This window comes from Drosophila ficusphila, unplaced genomic scaffold (assembly GCF_018152265.1).
Source record: "Drosophila ficusphila isolate 14025-0441.05 unplaced genomic scaffold, ASM1815226v1 contig_286, whole genome shotgun sequence".
NCBI classification, from domain to species: Eukaryota; Metazoa; Arthropoda; class Insecta; order Diptera; family Drosophilidae; genus Drosophila; species Drosophila ficusphila.
The window spans coordinates 7137893-7157649 of record NW_025064189.1 but is presented as its reverse complement, the minus strand read 5'-3'; the positions used below and the strand labels follow the sequence as shown (position 1 = coordinate 7157649).

At 41.9% G+C, this 19757-nt stretch overlaps 1 protein-coding gene across 1 annotated transcript in view; it reads right to left on the bottom strand.

Annotated features, from left to right (window-relative positions):
- The window catches only part of LOC108100386 (glucose transporter type 1), a 77236-nt gene that overhangs the window by 11718 nt on the left and 45761 nt on the right, over positions 1–19757 (bottom strand). Inside the window, 11 exon segments of the mRNA XM_017204241.2 lie at positions 841–963; positions 1096–1373; positions 1484–1762; positions 1827–1951; positions 2041–2297; positions 3025–3162; positions 3695–3860; positions 9166–9328; positions 9619–9738; positions 11131–11289; positions 16699–17015. Coding sequence (XP_017059730.1) covers positions 841–963; positions 1096–1373; positions 1484–1762; positions 1827–1951; positions 2041–2297; positions 3025–3162; positions 3695–3860; positions 9166–9328; positions 9619–9738; positions 11131–11289; positions 16699–16708 — 1818 coding nt within the window. The 5' untranslated portion in view covers positions 16709–17015.

The window sequence follows — 19757 nt, the reverse complement described above, 5'->3', positions numbered from 1 at the left end:
GTAAAACACAACTGCCTGAATAAATCCAAATGTAAAGGCCAGCTCTCAGGTGCAACAACTTAGCCTAGGCAACTGAAAAACTAAATAAATCCAACGGCAAGCATCGTGCAAAAGTGTTTTAAAAAAAAGCGAACTCAGTAAAAAATTCATAAATAATCACAACTAATGCCAAAGCATTCCAAAGCTAATCATGCATGGTCCGCAATCTGCGTGAGCATATTTTAAGCTCGCAGATACAGGACATAATTAATAACTAAAGCGACCAAGTGTTGGCCTATAAATTAAACACAAAAACACGTCTATGACTTAAATGCAATGCATCAATGTAAACACGGAAAAAAAGCTACATTTAATGGCTGAGGGAGAGTCATAAATCCAACTTGTTATAAATTCAAATATATCTCACATCAATAATTTATAGAAATACGCGCGGGACAACTGTCATGCTTTGTATCTGTGTGTTTGTGTCTGAGTGTTGACTGTGTGTGTGTGTGTTTGTGAGTGAGAGTGTTTTTGTGCTGCTGTGTGTGTGGCTGTTTTTTTTTTTTGTACCTGGTTTTGGGGGCTCGACGGGGTTAAACACAACTTCATGCATAAAATATTTATATCAATATTCAAATATTTATAAAGACACGCACGCGTGGGGAGTTTTCGGGAAATGGGATAAGTTCTAGCGTCTCTAGAAGTTCAGAGCCAAATGCAAATCACTAAATGGACGGGGGATTAACAAATGCAAACCCAAACTGGCAGGCACTCTAGCATTCGCATTCGCATTCGCAGGCAGGGCTCTTTACACTTGCGGGAGCAGAAGCGCAGTGTCCTGGAAGCCCCTATACTTGCCTTGATCAGGAACGAAATGGTGATGAAGATGGAGAAGATGAACATTCCGCCCAGGCCGTAGAGGTGCAGGGTCCGGCGACCCGTGCGATCCATCAGCGGAATGGACACGAGGGTCATAACAACCTGTGGGTGGGAAAACAAATTATTATTCCGAATTATTATGCACATTATGAGTTACATCTTTTCATCTACCATAAACCATTGAAATATACTTTTCTGAATTATATTTTTAGAAAGAAAACCCTATAGACCTACCATTATAGCACCGATGCCTATCGTGGCGAACTTGGCGCTCTCCTCAGTCAATCCGGAGCTCATGAAGAGCGACGTGGAGTAGTAGAAGACGGCGTTGATGCCGCTGAACTGCTGACTCAGCTGCATCACAATGCCGATGATTAGGGGAGGACGCAGGGTGGGCGAGCATATCAGCTCCATGGTCGATATGTGGCTCTCGGACTGCTGGGCCCGCTCCTCGGCCCGCATCTCTTCGATGTCCTCCTCCACGGAGCCAGAGGCTCGCAGTCGTCGCAGGGCTAGAAAATATATAATATAGTATAATAATTTTAAATTTAAATACACAGAAAATATAAACTGTACTGTTTTCTTTTTAAAAGTGATTATTTAAATTTAAAAATCATCTCACCCTTGCGCGCCTCCTCCTCCCACTGCTTGGTGATGAGCAGATATCTGGGCGATTCCGGGCAGACGGGCAGCAGGATGAGTTGCAGGATTGCCGGACAAATGGCCAGGCCCAGAAGGATGGGCCAGCCCTCGTTGGTGCCCAGGATCTGCTCGATGCCCAGCACTTGGGATAATAGTAAACCTACAGTCACAGCCAATTGATTAACAGTACCTAAGCCACCGCGCAGATTCAGTGGCGCTATCTCAGAGATGTACATGGGCACCAGCGACGTGTTGAGGCCTATAAACAGAATACAGATCAATTATTTGATAAAAAATATATTAAGAAGGAGCTCAGTACTAACCGCAATTAACACCAATTATAAATCGGCCAAGGAATAACATTTCATAGGAATGACTAACTTTGGTAAATCCCATCAAACAGGCGCCGGCAATTCCGAGCACATTGTTTAACAGTAGGCCGCCTTTTCTGTAATTCGAAGAATAGTATAATTAGTAAAGATTTAAATCATATATTATTTAACTTATTAATTAATATATTTTGTTATAATAATTTACCTGCCAAAGCGGTTGGCCATCCAGCCGCCGCTGAAACCGCCCAGCATTCCGCCGATGGCGAATATGGATACCGCCACCGAGTAGAGCTGCTGGATGAACTCCTCGCTGATGTCCTCGCCGTAGCGGTCCTTGTAGACGTCCTTCATGAAGTTCTCGATGTTCTTCTCGGGCGCGTTGATCACGCCGGTGTTGTAGCCAAACTGCAGCATGCCCAGCACCGCCGAGAATATCGAGTAGGTGAGGAAGAAGGTGAGACCCTGCAAGTTTGGATTGCGAATCCCATTAGTGGTGAACAACTCTGCGGGGGGTCGGGGGTCAAGGTTAGGGGGTTGGGACGGTGGGGATTCGGTGGGGGTTGTGCGGGCGGGTCCATCAAACGCATTGCAATCGAGTGTGCGGCAAGGAAACCAAAGCTTTCTCTTTGGATAAGGCCAATTATCTAATCGAAACTTAAAGTTAAGAAACCATAAGATTAAATCTGATGAATGAGAGTGTTTGGATGTTGGAAACCATACATAAAATCAAAGAAATCAAACCAAATAAAAAGGCATCACAACTTTTAATATACATTTACTCCATTTTTGCTACAAAACTTAAGAGCTAAAAACAATCGTAAGTTCCTTTAAATTACGTTGATGAAGAAGCCGTCTGTACGTGTGCACTACACTCAGATAAATCTATGCTAATTGCTTGCTTTAAATATGACAAATTTATCTGAGTGCAGGCAAAAACTGAGACCAATTCGAAGAGCATTTGCATCTGTCCATCATGGTGGCAGTTTTTGCCGTCAGTGGTTCGAGTGTTGCTGTGTGAATGGATGTTCGGGTGGTTTTGGGTGGTTGGTTGGTCTTGGTTGTGTGGTTGTCTGGCTCTGGGTTGTTGGTTGTTGGTAGTTGGTTCTTGGTGTTTCGGTTTGTTCATGAATAGAGAAATGAAATTCAAGTATTTAATTACACAACATGGCAAATAATTTAAGCTACAAACTTGTTCTAAAAGTCTTAGCTTCCGTCTGTGCGTGTGCTCCTCCAGTCGATCGACGTATTCGCGCAGCTCCTCGATCTCCTCCTTCACCTGCTGCACGGTGTCCAGTTCGTGTTTGATCGCCACCATGTCGCGCTTTACCTGGTTATTATAAACAAACATTATTTATAAAGTTTTTTGACAAAAAATCCCTAAATACTTGTAGTTTTATATAGATTTTTATCATTTTTTTTAAAACAAGATTGTGTAAAGATTTTACATTCAAAAACAACCTAAATGTATTTTCTGTTAAACAAGCTTATAAATTAGAGACAACACCTTTTTAAAGAAATTTTCACAAACTGAATAATTTATGAATTTCAATAAATGTTCAAACATAAACCAAATTTATGGAAACAACAATTTTGTAATTACTTATTTAATCTTTTATAAACAGCTTATGTTACCCTATTCAACAGAATCTATTTATTGGCAATTAAAGGAAATAAATTGAATTTGGACCCCTTAAATTTGTCATTAATTGTGTTATAAATAAATTACCAATAATGGGGAAAATATACAAAACTCTTTTCTGATAGGATGTTTTCGATTCTATTAATTTTTTATAATCTCTGATTTCAGAAATTTGTTACAACGTTTAAGCCCTACAATTTACTATATTTTAAGCACTCACCTCGGACACTTCGCTCTGGCAGCTCTCCACGGACTTGGTCAGCTCCTGGAGCTGGGTGCGGATCTCGCACAGGGCGACCGTCGTCTCCAGGTGTCGATCTCCGCGCTGCAGCTCATCGAGTTTCGCTGACAGATTCATGCTCATCACGCTAACTTGCTTTTGCAAACTGCAGTAGTTTCCGCCGATTGCAGATCGCGTTCAAAGAAAGTATATTAAGGAAAAACGCATTTTAGTCGTACGTATTCCTTGGAAATGCCATTGGGTTCATTCCTTAAGGTACTTATTGCACTACGGTCGCTACTACACAAAGACCGAAACCGAAACTGAGACTGAGACGGAGTTACTTGGCGTATACGTAATTTATTTCGCTCTGGCGCAAAGTAAACGCAAAACGTAAACGAAACACACACAAAACGAAATTATTTATGACCGCTTGCATTAAAATTTACTGAGCTATGCAATTATTGAGGAATGAAGCAACATAAATTTTATGGGCCACAGCTCTGAACTGAAACAGCAACAGAAACAAAAACTGAAACTGAAACAGAAACAGAAGCAGAAAACGCACGCCAGTTGTCGAGTTCCTTAGTCACTCAGCTCCTTGGGCAGAGGTCCAAGAAAGGATTTCAACGTCGGGCGGTTGGGGAAAACAACAATAATAACCGAGCCAGGCCACTAAGTACATAAAAAGTAACTTAAAGCAAAATGTTGGCATATTTCGTTAAGGTTAAGGCAAGAGTAATGTGCAATGCACGAGAATGATAAGTTGACGGCATTATATATACTTAAGCAGGCTGAGCTCTGAACTCTGGCTGGGATGGCCGCCCCATTTGTTTTGCTCTTTGGCTGGCAACTCTTTCGCCGGAATGGATGGATGGATAGCTCCTGTCATAGTTGTGGCTCTAATCCTCTGTATTTACAGTTTCCTTTCAAATGCATCAAATTTACATTTTTAGCAGCCGCAAAAGCCGGTGAAAGTAAATCGGATATGCTGCTTGCACTATACGTTCAGTTGTTAAGCTAAAAACGCTTTTATTTTTAATAAAAACCTTTTTGCATTCTTAAAAATATTTCAAGAAAGTAACATTTATACATACACAATATTATGCAAATGTAAAACTGACTAAGTATTTACTGCAGAAAACAATTCCAAGTTGTTGTATCAATTTGATCATGTAGTATTGCTTAACTTGGCTTATTTAAGTTTGATATTGATAAGCTTGACTGTATATCTATATGTATCCCTATTGAATATCTGCTCGAATCGGAAGGTGCACTTTGGGCTTTGTTTGTTCGGGGGTGGCATCTAAATCAAAACGCAACAAAAGTTGTGGGCGACAGTTGCCGGCGGATGGCGATGTGCCGATTATCCACCCCCTTTCCCTTTTCCCCTCCACCCTTCCATGCATTGCGCATACGACACGTGGGCCACGGCGGGCGAGGCCGTGCTTGAGTTGCCTGCGCATTATGTTAATGCAACGCCTATGCGAAGAGGGGGGATGGGTTGGACCTCTGGGGGAAGAGGGGGGATTGCTATCGTTAGTACTGTTATTGTTTTGCATTTCACGGACATTGTTGTGCCGAGTATAAAAGGATTATTTTATGCATACATCAGGCAGCGAAACCGAATCCGAATCCGAAACAGAATCGAGAGCAAAACCAGAACCAGGACGAGAGATTCGAGCGCATCCTGTGCAAGTTATTGTTCTCTGCGAAAACAATTGCCGCATGTGTGCATGGCTGTGCTCCGTCTGTCAGCTGCAGGAATTTTCGGTTCTGTGTAAGGGATTTGTATACGTGAGCATTTAATAAATTTTCTGCCAATTTCTCCATGGCTTGTGCATTCATTAAAGTCAGCAGTACGTGCCGGCATCCGTCGGCTGGCTAAAAGGATTCCGTTTTCGGGCTGTTCATTTTGTCAAAAAGCTGCGCGCAGTTTTAGGAATATCAAATTTTGACAAGGCAAAAAGCTCTCATGCCCTCAGCGGATTATTCTTTGGCAGGATTTCAATCACATTAACCCTTCAAAAGTCCACAGCCAGAGCTCGGCAATCCCGGCATCCGTCAAATTTTCAGACTCGCGCTTCACTTACAGATAAAGTTCAGTTCAGTTCTCAGTGCACACAATAAATTCAGCGAATAAATTAAAATCAAAATCGATTGTTCTCATACATCTCATGTAGCTGTATGTAAATACATCAATCAGATCGAATCGGGATATTCGGGGAGTCGGGAAGTCGGGTTGTTGGGATTTCGGGATGCAGGGGGGTGTTCAAACCAATTGGCATATAGGACATTCACCAAACGTTGCAATTTGTTGTTTTTCAGCCTATTTTTGTTGACTCTTATAAACTTTTGCTGGAGCCCACGTTGCGATGACATTTGTAAATCAATTTAAATTTGTTTGTGGTCTCGTTGATTTCGTTTTGCACGGCAATATTTTATGATTGGCATGATTAACATTTTGTTTGGTTTATGAAATTGTTTAAATTCGCTTCGAGAACAGATATGCAAAGCCAAATGAACGGATGAACAGAAAAAATGTCTCTACAAACGTCATGTGACTGTAGTTTCTGTTTGATACAGTTTTCGCTCAGTTTTTGATTTGATTTTGTTGTTGGTAATTTTGGTGAAGGGACCGTTACGCCAATTAGTCTGGGGTCTGTTGTATGCAAACTTTAAACATCGAGCATTAAACCATAAAAAGTGTACAGTAATTCATTGCAGCAACGAAACAAATGGAACCGAAAACACAAACAACACAAACACAAATGGAGGACATTAAACGAGTTTAAAAATCCTGAAAATATTGTGTGACTGACTGACTGACTGAGTGATGCATTGGGCAGGGGATTACGCACGAAAAGGGGTTTTCAAGGGTTTAAGGGGTTAAGCTAATTATGAACTTGATGACATGCGGGTGGAGGGGCGGATGGAGAGGCGGGTGGCTGGTGGGGGGAAAAACAGGGGGAGAGAGAGCTGCTGAAGTGGCCAACCGCAGGCTGATTGACTGCCCGGCCAAAGGATGTTTGTCAATGGCTTTACATGCCTGCGCACGAGTGTGGGTGAGTGTGTGCGCGAGTGTGCGTGTGTGTGTGTGTGGTGCGAACAGCGACTTAATGGCCCTCAAACACTTTTTGGCATGTCGTAAAAAACACAACATTCTGCCAGCCGCACAGAGAAAAATAAATCATTCTGGAGTCATAACAACATTTATTCGAGGTCTAAATAATAAACAACAATTTATTTTCCAAATTTTAAGTCATCTCATTTTCTTTTATATTTCGTTTTAATCAATATTTAATTATGAATAAGTTCTTAACAAATCCTTGTAATTTTTCTGCCTCTGTGCAAGAAAAGCCGTCAGATTGTTGTGACTGGTTTTAAGGGCCTTTTGAGTAGTGCCAAATGGGAAATTCACACTCGCACCCACACAACCATAATCTTCCCTCTCTCTCGCTCTATTTTTCCCATCCAAATGATGAGCACGTTTTGGAAACTAAGTTAATTTATTTGAACATAATTGAATTGTAATTGCGTTCCATGCAAATGGTAGCGAAGTGTCTGGTTTTTGGGCAAATATTCTAATAATTAACAAATCAATTTGATGGGCTACGAGTGCCAAAAAGAGAGAGTAGTGCAGAGTGCAGAGAAAAGGGGCATAGTTATTGGATTATTATTGCATTACAACATGACGAGGGGGGTAAAGAGGGGGGAAGAGCAAAAATATTTAGATTCGTAATTGAAGTTAGTTGGTTGTAATTGCATACTCATTGAGTGGCGTGAATACCAGGCCACTTTGCGTGTGGCTGTTGTTGTATCGTTGAGATGTTGTTGTTGTTCATGGAGTTCATTGAGTTATTGTGGCAGTTTTTGTGGTTCAAGGGTCATTTGGGGATTGGATGATAAAGAACACGTATAGACATTGTACAACATGTGAGGCAAGGGGTTTAAGTGCTGGTTCAGAAATGCATTTAGTCAGAATTCCAGGCAGATTCCTTCAAAATGCATTTCTGACGATTGCAGACATTTACACAGTTTAAGAAAATACATAAATGGTATACACTAGGGATTAAAAAAAATAGCGATACTAAAATACCGCTTAAATAACAGTTGCTAATAAACAAATGTACAATTTATTTACTCTATATAGTTTACCATTTGTTATAATACTTATTATTTTGTTTTTTTAAGATCTTTCCAATTATTCTTAGTTTTTCATCCCTTGTATATAGACGAGTGATTGACAGATATTGTGGAAATGGATTTACAGACACCTGTGCTCAATCACTCGGTGACATTTAAGCAAAGTAAATACGTTTCGATTGAGTGGCAATTTTGTACAGCGCGTGACATAGCAACAAAGGCGGTTTGTGAAAGCAAAAATTCAGAAATCGGCAAACAAACGCTGCTAATTAACATTTTTTAATTAACGATGAGAAGCCATTTAAGTTGCACGAATATAATTATTAATATGACACACAATCAGCTCGAATGGATGATGGTTAATGAAACGAAAGAACAAAACCAATAGTGTGCTCGGCATACATGGCGGATGAGTGATGTTCGAATTGTATTAAATCGCATCGCGATCTTGTCGCTATTGTTAATGTTAAAGTTAATTAATTTTTAGATTAACTCTATTGTTATGTACCTGGGTGGCATTGTGCCCATCATTTTGTTGGCTTTTCTTTGGACTCCGTCGGTAAATCGATTTAGTTAAAGAGTCTCTTTTACTATATAATTATATCTCTAGTTGGTACATATAGTTGCTTTGCTTTCTCTTCGCTTTTATTTCTCGCTTATCGTTTCAATTCTTTTCTTTTCTTTTCGGGGTTTGGTGAATGTCGTATGTGGCCGCGGCTGAGTTATTGGGGTTTATTTATGATATCTGTTCGTTTGATTTTGTCGGGGAGGTTGCGCAACAAAAACAACACAACACAAAGGCCCTCAATGAATAATTGACAGTCTAAGGACACACGCAGGACACTTAACTGAACATAACTTGCGCAAATCTGTGTGGGAGGAGAACATTAAACATATACATTGCATATTTGCTCGTTAATATATCACAAGCCACAGAAATTAAAACCGAAAAATTGGGCTGGGGGGCTTATCCTTGTTTTCGTAAGCACACCCACAGTAATAGCGCACGAAAACACACAAATTAAAATGGAAATTAAAATTTATTTACGCCCGAAACTAAAAATATATATCCGTTCATTATTTGTTTAATAAATTAAATAAACATGGCGCACACAAATAATTGCTGTGTTTATTTGTCTAACTGAATGCGGATATTTATGGCCGGCAATCCTCCGGTCGCGCCTGCAAATTAATGGCCCGTAATGAGCTCCTGGCCCCGAAAAGCCATCGAGTCCATTACGAGGTCACTTGGCAGCGGATCGGGGTGCTGTGGGCTGGAAAACCAAACCAAACCAAACCCTTTCGGGGATTCACTTTCTACGTACTCGAGCAGCAATTGGCGCAGTGTGGCCTCGTCCTCGCCATGACATCTCAACCTAGACTCGCGGTCTCGATCATCCCGACTCGAGTGACGTTGCCTCTTGGGGGCGTAGCTGAAGGAGTGGCGATAGAACCTTCCGTTGTTTATGTTACCTCCACGATAGGCGTCTACAGTTGCAGGTTGTTGTGGATAGAGATAATTATATCTGTGATCTTAAGGAGTGTTATGGGTAGAGTCCTGCATGAAACATCTATAAACCATAATTTCCTTTTTATGCTAATAAAGAAATGCATCTAATTAATTTCGCCAAACGTTCGCTTAGCAGAATTATCATAAATAAACCTACTAAAAAACTAAAACCCTACAAAGGTAGTGACCATATAAACTAGCTTCATTTTCTTAGGCAACTTAGATAATAATAGTGCTCATGCAGGACTCTATTTAAAGGTGTACCCACCTTCGGGTCGCAAGCGCACAGGCGGTGAGGTCAGCTTGAGTTGTGTTGACGTTGTTGTGGGCGGAGTCTTACGTCGACCACCAAAAACATAATCGTAGGAATCTTCGCTCAAATTGGACACTGCCAGGCATGAGGAAATTTTGTTAAGAATTAAGTTTTTTAAAGGATGCACTCCTTAAGAGCAAACGAAAACACAGAGAGCGTCACAAACTGAACCGAAATTAAACCAAACTCAAAAATAATATCACAAGCTGTTTGTTTCTTTGTTCGTTATCTCGTATACTCACTCTACACATTATATATGATACACAAATATTGTTAAAAATAAGACAAACATTAAAATAAACATAAGAACCAAGGCAAATATTTAGATTGTCGAGATTTTGTCATTTTCATTTTGTTGTTATTGTAGTTCGTTGTTGTAGTTGTTGTTGTAGGTTGTTGTTGGTTGTATGGAAGAATAGAGAGCACAAAATGTGGCAATTTGTTAGCTGGAATTTGATTTTCACTTTGGACAGCACACAAAAAGGCAGCTAAAGGTGGACACACAGGTAATTTTTGCGTTCAAAAAATCGTTACAAAGCGGCTGTCGCAGCCTTTGGTTATTTTTGGTATTTTGTTTTTTTGTTTTTCGCTTCGCTCTAGTAAACAATTTCAGTAAAAAACACACAGAGAGCAGAGGCAGAGCAGCGTTGAAAACTACTTGAAAAATTCGAAACTTTGAAATGATTCGGTTTTGTGGCAACACAAACAAAAACTGTTGTTCTATATAGTCAAAAAGTGGCAATACAAACGGCAAGCAAATATACGAGAACTAGACAAATAGAGAGACAGAGAGAAAAAAGTTGTGTGTATGTATGTGGGAAAGAGAGAGAGAGATAGCATCAGCTTCGATATATTAATGGACGACTGTTTGACTGATTGGTTTTTGAGATTTGACTGATTGATTGATTGACGAGTGCTGCTGAAAATGCTAAACAAAAGTTAGGGACAAAATGCGGTTCTCTGTGGCAATGTTCGAGTGTAGCTAGTGGTATTCGTACAGGGTTACACCTGTACAGGTGAGCTATGAGTGTGTTCGTGATGCAGGCGACGTATGTGTATGTGTGAGTGGGTGAGTGAGTGTGTGTGTATGTTGTTGTTGCTGTTGTGAAAGAAAAACAAATCAACGAACCGACCAATCAAAGAACCCAATCTACACACCAATTAAAGTTGCAATCAATTGGAAATGGTACAACAGAAAAGAAAACCAAATAAGAATTTTTACAAAAGGTGCAACAGTAACTTTATAATGGGCGAAAAGGCTATACAAAAACTTGGGCAAACTCAATGGGAAGCAGAAAAAAAAAATAAAAATGGGGAACAAACAAATAACGGCCAAACAAAAGGGAAAGAACTGCAGGCAAACAACGAGGAGAACAAATACAAATTGGCGCATATATGTACAGCAAATATACATATACATATATATGCGGGAAATAATTCAAACAATCCGAAAATAATTGGCGGCACCTGGAAACACGCTCAGCGGCTGGAGCACTTGGGTGGAACGCAGTGGCGGTGGTAGCGGTGGCAGCTGTCCAAACGGATCTTGATCGTTCGAGATGGAAGACGTGGGCGGTGAGATCATCGATATGTCACCAATGGTCGCCATGTCATTACTCTGGCCAGCTGTTCCATTGACCATTATGCGAAGGATGCAATTGAAATGGATAAAAGTACAATTTTATTAGCTTGAATCTGCACTTTGTTCAAAAAACGCAAAATTTTATTAATTAAGAGGGGTATCTTTTTATAAGAAAGTAACTTAAGTCAGTTACATCATCTGCGATCCCAAGTAAAATACCCAATATGTTTGATTCCAAAAAAATTGATTCATATTTGAATATAAAATGGTTGTGTTGCAATAGTTGAAATCAATATTCAAGGACCCTGTAGTTAAATTTCCCCAGTGCAGCCGCCTTTGCTGCATTCAATGCGAAATCAGCAGGACTCCGGCAGGATTCGAAGTGGAGCATGGAGCATGCAAAGGCTTTTAATTTTGTCCCGCACGTGGCAGTTCGGTCACAAATAACAGCAAAGGAGTGCGGCAAGGAGTGGGAGAAGGATGAAGGCGATGGAAAAGGAAAAGAAGGAGGGAAGTGGAAGCCAGGCAGCGCAAAGTAAAAGGTGTGCGGCGCCATATTTCGCACATAAATTGTATGCCAGCCCTGGATGCCCGAGTCCGGCAAAAGAGGACGAGGGACCAAGGACCAAGGAACAACGAGGAAGGACGAAGGACGAAGGAGACCAAAAGGCAGCTGCACGAGATGGCGTCGCATGCATGGATGCATACGCAAAGCATTTACGCCAACGCCTCGACAGTCACGGACCGGAGAAAGGGAGCAGAGAATTGGAGAAAGGGAGAAGGGGAGGAAGGGAGAGGGGTGGCTCGAAGTCCCGCCTCCTAAAGCCACATATGTGGGCGGGCGATCCGCAGGATTTGGCCAGGCCGCGTGCCACTGCATAAAATAGATTTCCATTCTGATTCGCAGGCAGGGGAAAAATTCAAGGAATCCTGCGGTGGATGGTGGATACCTTTTGCTGGGGCAAAAAACTTGTTATTCCAACAACATTAAAAAATTATTATGATTCTGTATTGCTTATTGCTTTATTCATTTGCAAGCCACAGTTCTGTGTCCCTTTGAAATATTTCTGCTTCAGTGTCTGCACGGACAATTCCGAAGTTCAAGCTGCAGTCTTGCAAGGTTTTCCCGCAAAGGATCAATCAGGGCTCAATGGCCGAGAACTTACCCTGGGAAACCTCACACAGTTCTCCCTTTTTCCATGGTGCATGCTTTTTTCCCCATCTATTCCATTTTTTTCGCATTGGCCATACGTAAACCTTTGCAGGACTTAAAAAATGCCTCGTTGGCTGCGATAAATGTGCCCATGGCTCCTCGTTGTTGTGGTTTTGCCTTAGGCCCCCAACCCTTTGCCCCTTTAACCACCCACTTGAGCCTCGACCCATACTCACACACACTCAGACAACACACACCCGGGCAAACACACTATAGTTGGCACACAACAACAACAACAACAAAAACAAAAACAGCAACACGTGCTGCTTTTTCTACGGTTCGGTATTTTGAATTTTTATTATTTGCAATTTGCGTTAATGTTGTGGAAAAAAGCATGTGGCTGTTATGGCTTTGGCTTTAGCTCATGTCCTTCCCCCCTCCCCCCATCTTGGCATATTGAATGGCCATTTGTGTCACACACAAACACACACACACACACACACACACACTGGCGGGGAAAAAGAGAGGCACACGCACACACTAATGACCTTTTCATGGCCGCTCCATCCAACGGATGAATGCAAGAAATGTGGGCAAATTATGGGCCCCGCAAAGGGATCCTCCTCGTCCTTTGGCCCTTCCTCGTTATTGACAAAATGATTTGTAAACATTTTGCGCATCATTAGTTGGCACTGCTCGGAAGATATGGCCTGCATTCTCCCCTGGCATTTAACCGATTAAAATCGTGCATGCATCAAGCGACTGCCATTTCCCTGAAGTTCGGGAAAATCCCTTGACACCGCGAAAAAATGCAATAAAACAGGGGTTTTATTTCAACTTTTATTTGGTGCGATTTGTAAACAAAATTCAATTTTAAATTTCAAATGGAAGCCAAACTTTTTATAGGCTTATTCAACCATTTTAGGAAATGGTTTAAATACAATTCCGACATCCAACTATCTAACTATGTTTTCCACACGAACGAGATTGTTCTTAGTCTCAATAACAAATCAATTTATTTTTCTACTACCACTAATAGTTTTCCGAACTATAAAGCAATCGCTTATTTCTTTCTCTGTCGCCTCCTTGCACCTGCTTAATGTTAAACTCTTTGCTGACACCGCAGAAAGAGGCAAAATAAAAATGAACTGCTTCCGGCTTCAATTGCATCAATGGAACGAATGGACGGAGAGGAGGAGGAGTTGCCTCCCCCCAGGAGAGCTGGGGAAATGAGGGGGAAAGGTGGAGGCCTGGCAAATATTTGCTTAAATTTGTGCTGAGGTTAAGCTTTTTGTTTGCCCTGCCTTTGCGGAGGCTCTCGGCAGAGCAAAGTTGATGACATCCAATGGCCTCCGCCGCAGTCTGGGGCAGTTGCATCAGCTTCGCCAGTTCAGTTCGCCTGTCCTGTGTCCCGTGTCCTGTGCCCTATGTCCTCCGTCCCCTGACATAGAAAAATAGTTGCGGAGAAAGGCGAGGAAGTGCGGAAGAATTGGGGGGAAGGGCAGAGGCGGAAGGGGGTGTGCATTCGGGGGCCAGAAGCTGCGTTTTGACTGCATGCCAAGGCTGATACTCCACTGACGATGCTGATGACGCAAGCAGTCAGCCAGGCTATTGTGTGTGTGTCTGTGTATGTGTGTGTGTGCGAGCATTGAGCAGTTTTTCATAGGCGAGTGAGTATGTGTGTGTGTGTGTGAGGGCCCGGCTCCACACACAGAAAAATATCACAAATTTCGCATAAGCAGCACACATATATAACCTGCTGGAGTCCAAACTTTATAGCCAATCAAGATTGGAGCTGATAAAGTCAGAAAGGCAAAAGTTATTAGCCAGGATAACGGTAAAGAGCTTTAGGACGATGACTTGGACCAGTTTTATAAAATTGTATTCTTACTTTCGGAGAGATAGATACAATTAAGGAAGTATTTATAAATGAATATTCAAGAATTTCTGATTGGAGGTAAGAAATTCAATTAAATATCTCCGCAATAATTTGGATAAAAGTTTCTTAAAGGTGTATTTCTATAGTAAGTTTAATATTCAACTACTAGAATTTTTATGACAAAGTGTTCACATGTTCATTTATACTGACTTAGTAAGTCATACTAACTCTGCCTCCATTTTCCTATGATTTCCTTCACAAGTTATTGATTTTATTTCACCAATTTTCTCATTGTGCAGCAACTTTGAGGCCTGGCCATTGACAAAAAGTTGCCTGCAGTCTCTAGACTGGCCGGTTCTGGCAGTTATGACAAGTGGCCTCCAACTCGGCGCACAGCTCTCGTCCTGCCCATCGGGAGTAGTCGGGCATTATGCCATCCTTGTGGCATAATTCTAGGCTGGCCACGATAATTGATACTCTTTGTCAGCTTCGAAGCCGCCTCTCGACGGCAAATCAAATTAGCGAACCGAATTGAAAACTTATTTATGCATGAGAGGCCGCTAATCATTTTTCGAGAGGGGAGTAATTTAAAATTCAATTAACTAGACGCACAAACTGAAAGGGTAAACCCAAACCACCCACTTTGCCCGATATATACTTGGAGATATTACTCCCATTCAGAGACATAATCATGTGCGAGTTGAATGATGAAAAGCCTTTTAACTCGGCTTCTTTGGGGGCTTTTGTCTTAAACGTTTTGTCCACTAAATGCATGATTGATTAAATGAAATAAAAGCCCCTCGAACACAAAATGCACGCACACACCTGCAGCCGCAGATAGAATGCAGGATGTTCAAGTTGTTGTTGCTGTGTGTTCATTAATAGGCTTTTGTCTCTGCTCACCGCAAAAATTATTGCTGCTCAAATGCACTTGAATGTGGCATTGTTTCGCCCCCTGCTTCGATTGAAGTGCATGCAGCTCCGACCGCAAAATCCTTAAATGCTGCATTAATGGCCGCACACACGTAAGCCTCAGGAAACCCTTGCCCAAGGATCGGGTAAGCCGAGGCACCCCACTCCTGCCGGGACGCTGCCCACAGCTGCCCAGTCCTGGCCCTCGATGATATCACAAATGAAATACACTTGCACGTTTGCTTAACTCGAAATTCAACAAATATTGAGGGGCGCAGGGCGTGGCAGCTGCAGGATAACTGTGGATAGCTGTGTAAGCACGTGTCTGGGTCGAGCACTTGACAATCAGCACTCACAACAGCCGGCAGTCGACGGCACGGCCAAAAGGGATAGACAGACGAAGGATTCGGGCTTCGAACAGTGGAGCAGTGGAGAAACAAAAAAAAAAGGAGCAGTACAGTACGGTGAGGAATTTTAATAAGATAAACTTAAAAGCTTAACATGACAACTATTTTACAAAAGTGGATAAACCCGTAAGTTCTCAAAACTGTCAGTATTTAAAAATATTTTCCCTTTTTTCAACAAGATTTTACTTAAATATACAAAGCCATTTAAGGTAATTTAAGGCCATTTAATAAATTCGCAAAAACGTTGCCTACTTTTCAGCTTACAAAAACATTACAAACACCATCAATGACAGCATTCCTGGAATCACTTTGTGGAAACTTATGTCTTATTAAATAAATGTAATTTAATTTAAACTTAATTTAGTTTGCATTTCAGAAGGACTTTCCGAAGGGGCTCGCCAATCAGCGGGCGTTTCCACTGTCGAACAGTTTGGCAGATGGGCCTCCAGCCTGTCTTGGCTGCTGGCTTTCGGGGTGCCGCCATTGTCATTGCTGGCTGCTTGCACCAGCTCGACGCGCCCCGCATCCTTTGGATCCTTGGAGTCTTCGAGGAATATTGACAGTGCGGCCAGCTGTTAATACAAGGCAAACTCTCCATTTTCGGCTTCTATCTATCCATCCGTAGCTGTTGTTTTCGTTATTCCTGCCAGAGTTTGCACGTATTATGGCATGTGTTTATTTGTCAACACTTTCGGCCGAAACCCCAGCGAACTCCCAGGCGATCCAACGCCATTATCCGGCGCACTTAAAGAGGCATAAAGAGGTTGCAGCACACACGGCGTATGATTAATTTCGCAACGTGCAATCCATCAATGCGGGAGTTTGGGACCGTATCGCTTCATGCGGCAGTTTAAACATAACGATCTGACATTTTTCACATTATTAAAATCACTTGCGAACGATGAGTGACGAGCGCGGAAAAGTTTAATGGGGGAAAAATATCACGCATACGCAGCGTATGGCACGTTAAGAATGATGTTCGCCATAAGTGCAAACCATTTCCTTATAATTTTTACTGCAGTATCGGGACATGATGTATGGGGGACATTGGGGAAAATAAAGAGGGAGAAAGAGGGAGCCAGCGAAATAAAGTGAAACTTACCGGTGCACATAGAAAAGCCATTTCGTTGCCAGAGCCGTGAAAAAATGTGAATTATCCTACGCTCCTTCGGCTGATGACTAAAGAACTTTCGGACTCGGACTCAAAATCCTCCGCAGTTAAGTCCAATTGTCGACCGACGTGTCGTCTTAGCCTCGCTTTCCTCTCCTCGTTTTCTGGCACAGCTGCTGGTGGAATGCGCCTTTTGCCTTTCGCCTTTCGCCTTTGCTGGCAAATGATAAAAACCGGCGACGCACTGCTAGAAAATATGCATTTTTAATGCTATAAATTAGTTTTGCCGTTTGCCGTGCACCGAAGAGCTGCAAAGAGAGAGCAAAACGAAAGAATGGGTCAGAAATGCGGGAATGAAGGCAGCTTAACTCTGCAGACTGCAGCATTTTAAACTGAAGTTTATCCTCAGAGAGGTCTGTACATATTTCTAGCACTAATCACCTGATTCCATTAGCCCACCAGCTTTTATTTTGGCTTTTAGCAAAAGTGTTCTTCATATAAATACATTACTGTTTCAGTTGTCTTCTAAGCCGAGCTTAAAACTGGAGAAGGATAAGTGCAAAGCTGTTCTACGATTTTGAAAATGGAAAATTATTGTTACTGAACTAAGAAGCATCCACAAGTTAGGACAAAATCTAATTTAAAAAAAAAATAAATACTATTAAGAAGCTAAATAGTTTCCGGTTTAATCACTGAGCTCTGCATTTCAGTTGGGGAAAATTCACACTCTGGTTAAAAGGCTTTTCCGAATTAATTTGCAATGTTTATTCGTGGCTTTAAGCAACTGGCTGACATGGCAAGCGGCAAAATCACACAACCGCATTGAAATTAATGCTGTCAGCACGTCGGAGGGGGAACCCCATCCCCAAGCCCTATCCGTTTCCCCACAGGTGTACGGCTGCCAACTGGCAAAAGTCAAATTAAATTCTATTTTTAGGCGGCCAAATGCTGGCGAACCCGTCCGCTCCTCATTTTCCATTTCCCCCCCTTCGCAGCTTTGTTAATTACTCCATGAATTTGATAGTTTTCCATCAGTGCGGATCACACACGGGGCTGACGACGATGATGATGATGATGATTATGTGGAAAATGAATATGCAAATGGGGTAAAACCGTGCAAGTGTGTTTAGGTGAGTGGTGTTTTGTGGCTGCGTACAAGACGAGAGCTCTCGAGTGTATCAAATTTGGGGTTGCGCCCCCACAGTTATGGATACCAATTAGAATCTGGTTATCTGGCATTGAGCGGCGCAACGATTTGGGGATAAGTCCTCTGGTAGAGCACAAAACTGAGCTGGGAAATCTCTTGCAGCCGAAATGAGCTGGAAAATGCGAGGGGGGAATTGCCAAGCAGCTTGCACTGAATTAAAGTGCACTTCAGAAAAAAGAAGGGATACGGTTTGGAAAAAAAAACTAAGGTGAAAGCCAACGATGGTTTTCAGTATATATTATTCTTATTTTACTGAGAACACAATAATATTTATAGAAAGGTGTTCTGAGATGTAACTAATTGGTAATTATTATTTTTTAACCTTTTTTATTTTTTATTTTTTTCTGTGTGCAAACTGAATTCCCTGCAGAGTTGGCTCCGCTTCTCGGCTAATGATGCGCATGATGTGGCGGCATTGTCCTCGTCTTTGTGCCCCATTTCCCTGCCCCTTTTTCAGGCCCATCAACTTCACTTCATCAGCATCAGCATCAGCATCTGCATCTTCATCTGCAGGACTGCAGGACTGCATTTTGCCGGGCTTTATAGCACGTTTAAAGCCCCGCTGACGGGCTAACTTGACTTGACTTGGCTGTTGGATGGCCTCCAACTGTGCGCTGCACCGCATGAAATTAATATTAATCGCAGCTATGCGTTAAAGCCGCTTTTAGCTTCTAGATTGTCCTGCCTCCGCCCGCCGCACTTCCTTTGTTGCAATGTGTTTATTGTGAGTTTTATTTATTGCTCTGCGGTCGTGGCGGTTATTAAAATTGCCACTGGCAATTTGTAATCATTAGGCATTCTTGCCGCTGCCGCCGCCGCTGTCGCTGTCGCAGTTGCTGTTGCTATCTCTGTCTTGCGGTCTCGCCCCCGTCTCCTTCCACTTTCACCGCTTTCGCTTTGCACACTTTTGGGCGCCCATTTGACAGGCGGCTGACAAAAGTCAGTGACATTCTACCCAAACTAATACCCATGCACTTATGCAAATCTCACACAGACACTCCAACCTCAAAGAGAAAGAGACGGCAGGAGGTGGTGATAAAGCAGAAGAAAGAGACGGCAGACGGGACATCCTGGCACTGCCGTTTGCACATTTAACGTCCTTCTCCTTCCGCTCGCTTCCTCTCTTTCGTCCTCCTCTGTGGTATAGGCGTCTCTATCCCTCGGAATACACCCGTCTCGCTCTGTTGTAGTTGTCGTGGCAAAATTTAAGTGGCCACTTGACTAAATTAATATGACACTGCAGCAAGTGCAAGTGGCCTGGACCTGTCCTCTCCCACCCACAGTTATCTGCTCCTCTTCATTTCGCCCTGACTTTCAGCCAACAATATGAATAATTATGACGTTTAACAACTACACCCGATTTGCACATAGAAAAAATTCAACTTATCTTCTTTGCTCTCGTTTATGTCAATTTCGGTATAAAGAATTTAAAAAAAGGGATTACGGGTGGAACAAAACATTATCCCAGATTAAGCTCAATTAAAACAAAGTCTCTTGCAAAAGTTAAATTCAGAAATTGAATGCTAAAATGTTTTCCTGTGCGGTGAATTGTTAAAAGCCAGTTGAACAAATTCATTTCTTTACGTATGCTGAACTCTTTTACATTTAAATAATGTCATTAAAAAATGCTATAAAATATGATTTATTATTGTCCTATTATGCATCTCATTTTACGAACTTCTGTTTTTCAACGCAGCAATAATTTAAGTGCATTCTCTTCCGATTTGTGCTGACTTCTCCAACCAATACAATTTAATCCTATCAAATTTGCAAGGTGCGCACATCCTTTTGCTGAATTTGCGTCCAATAATTTACGAAGGCAGTTGCCACCTTCTAGGCGTAT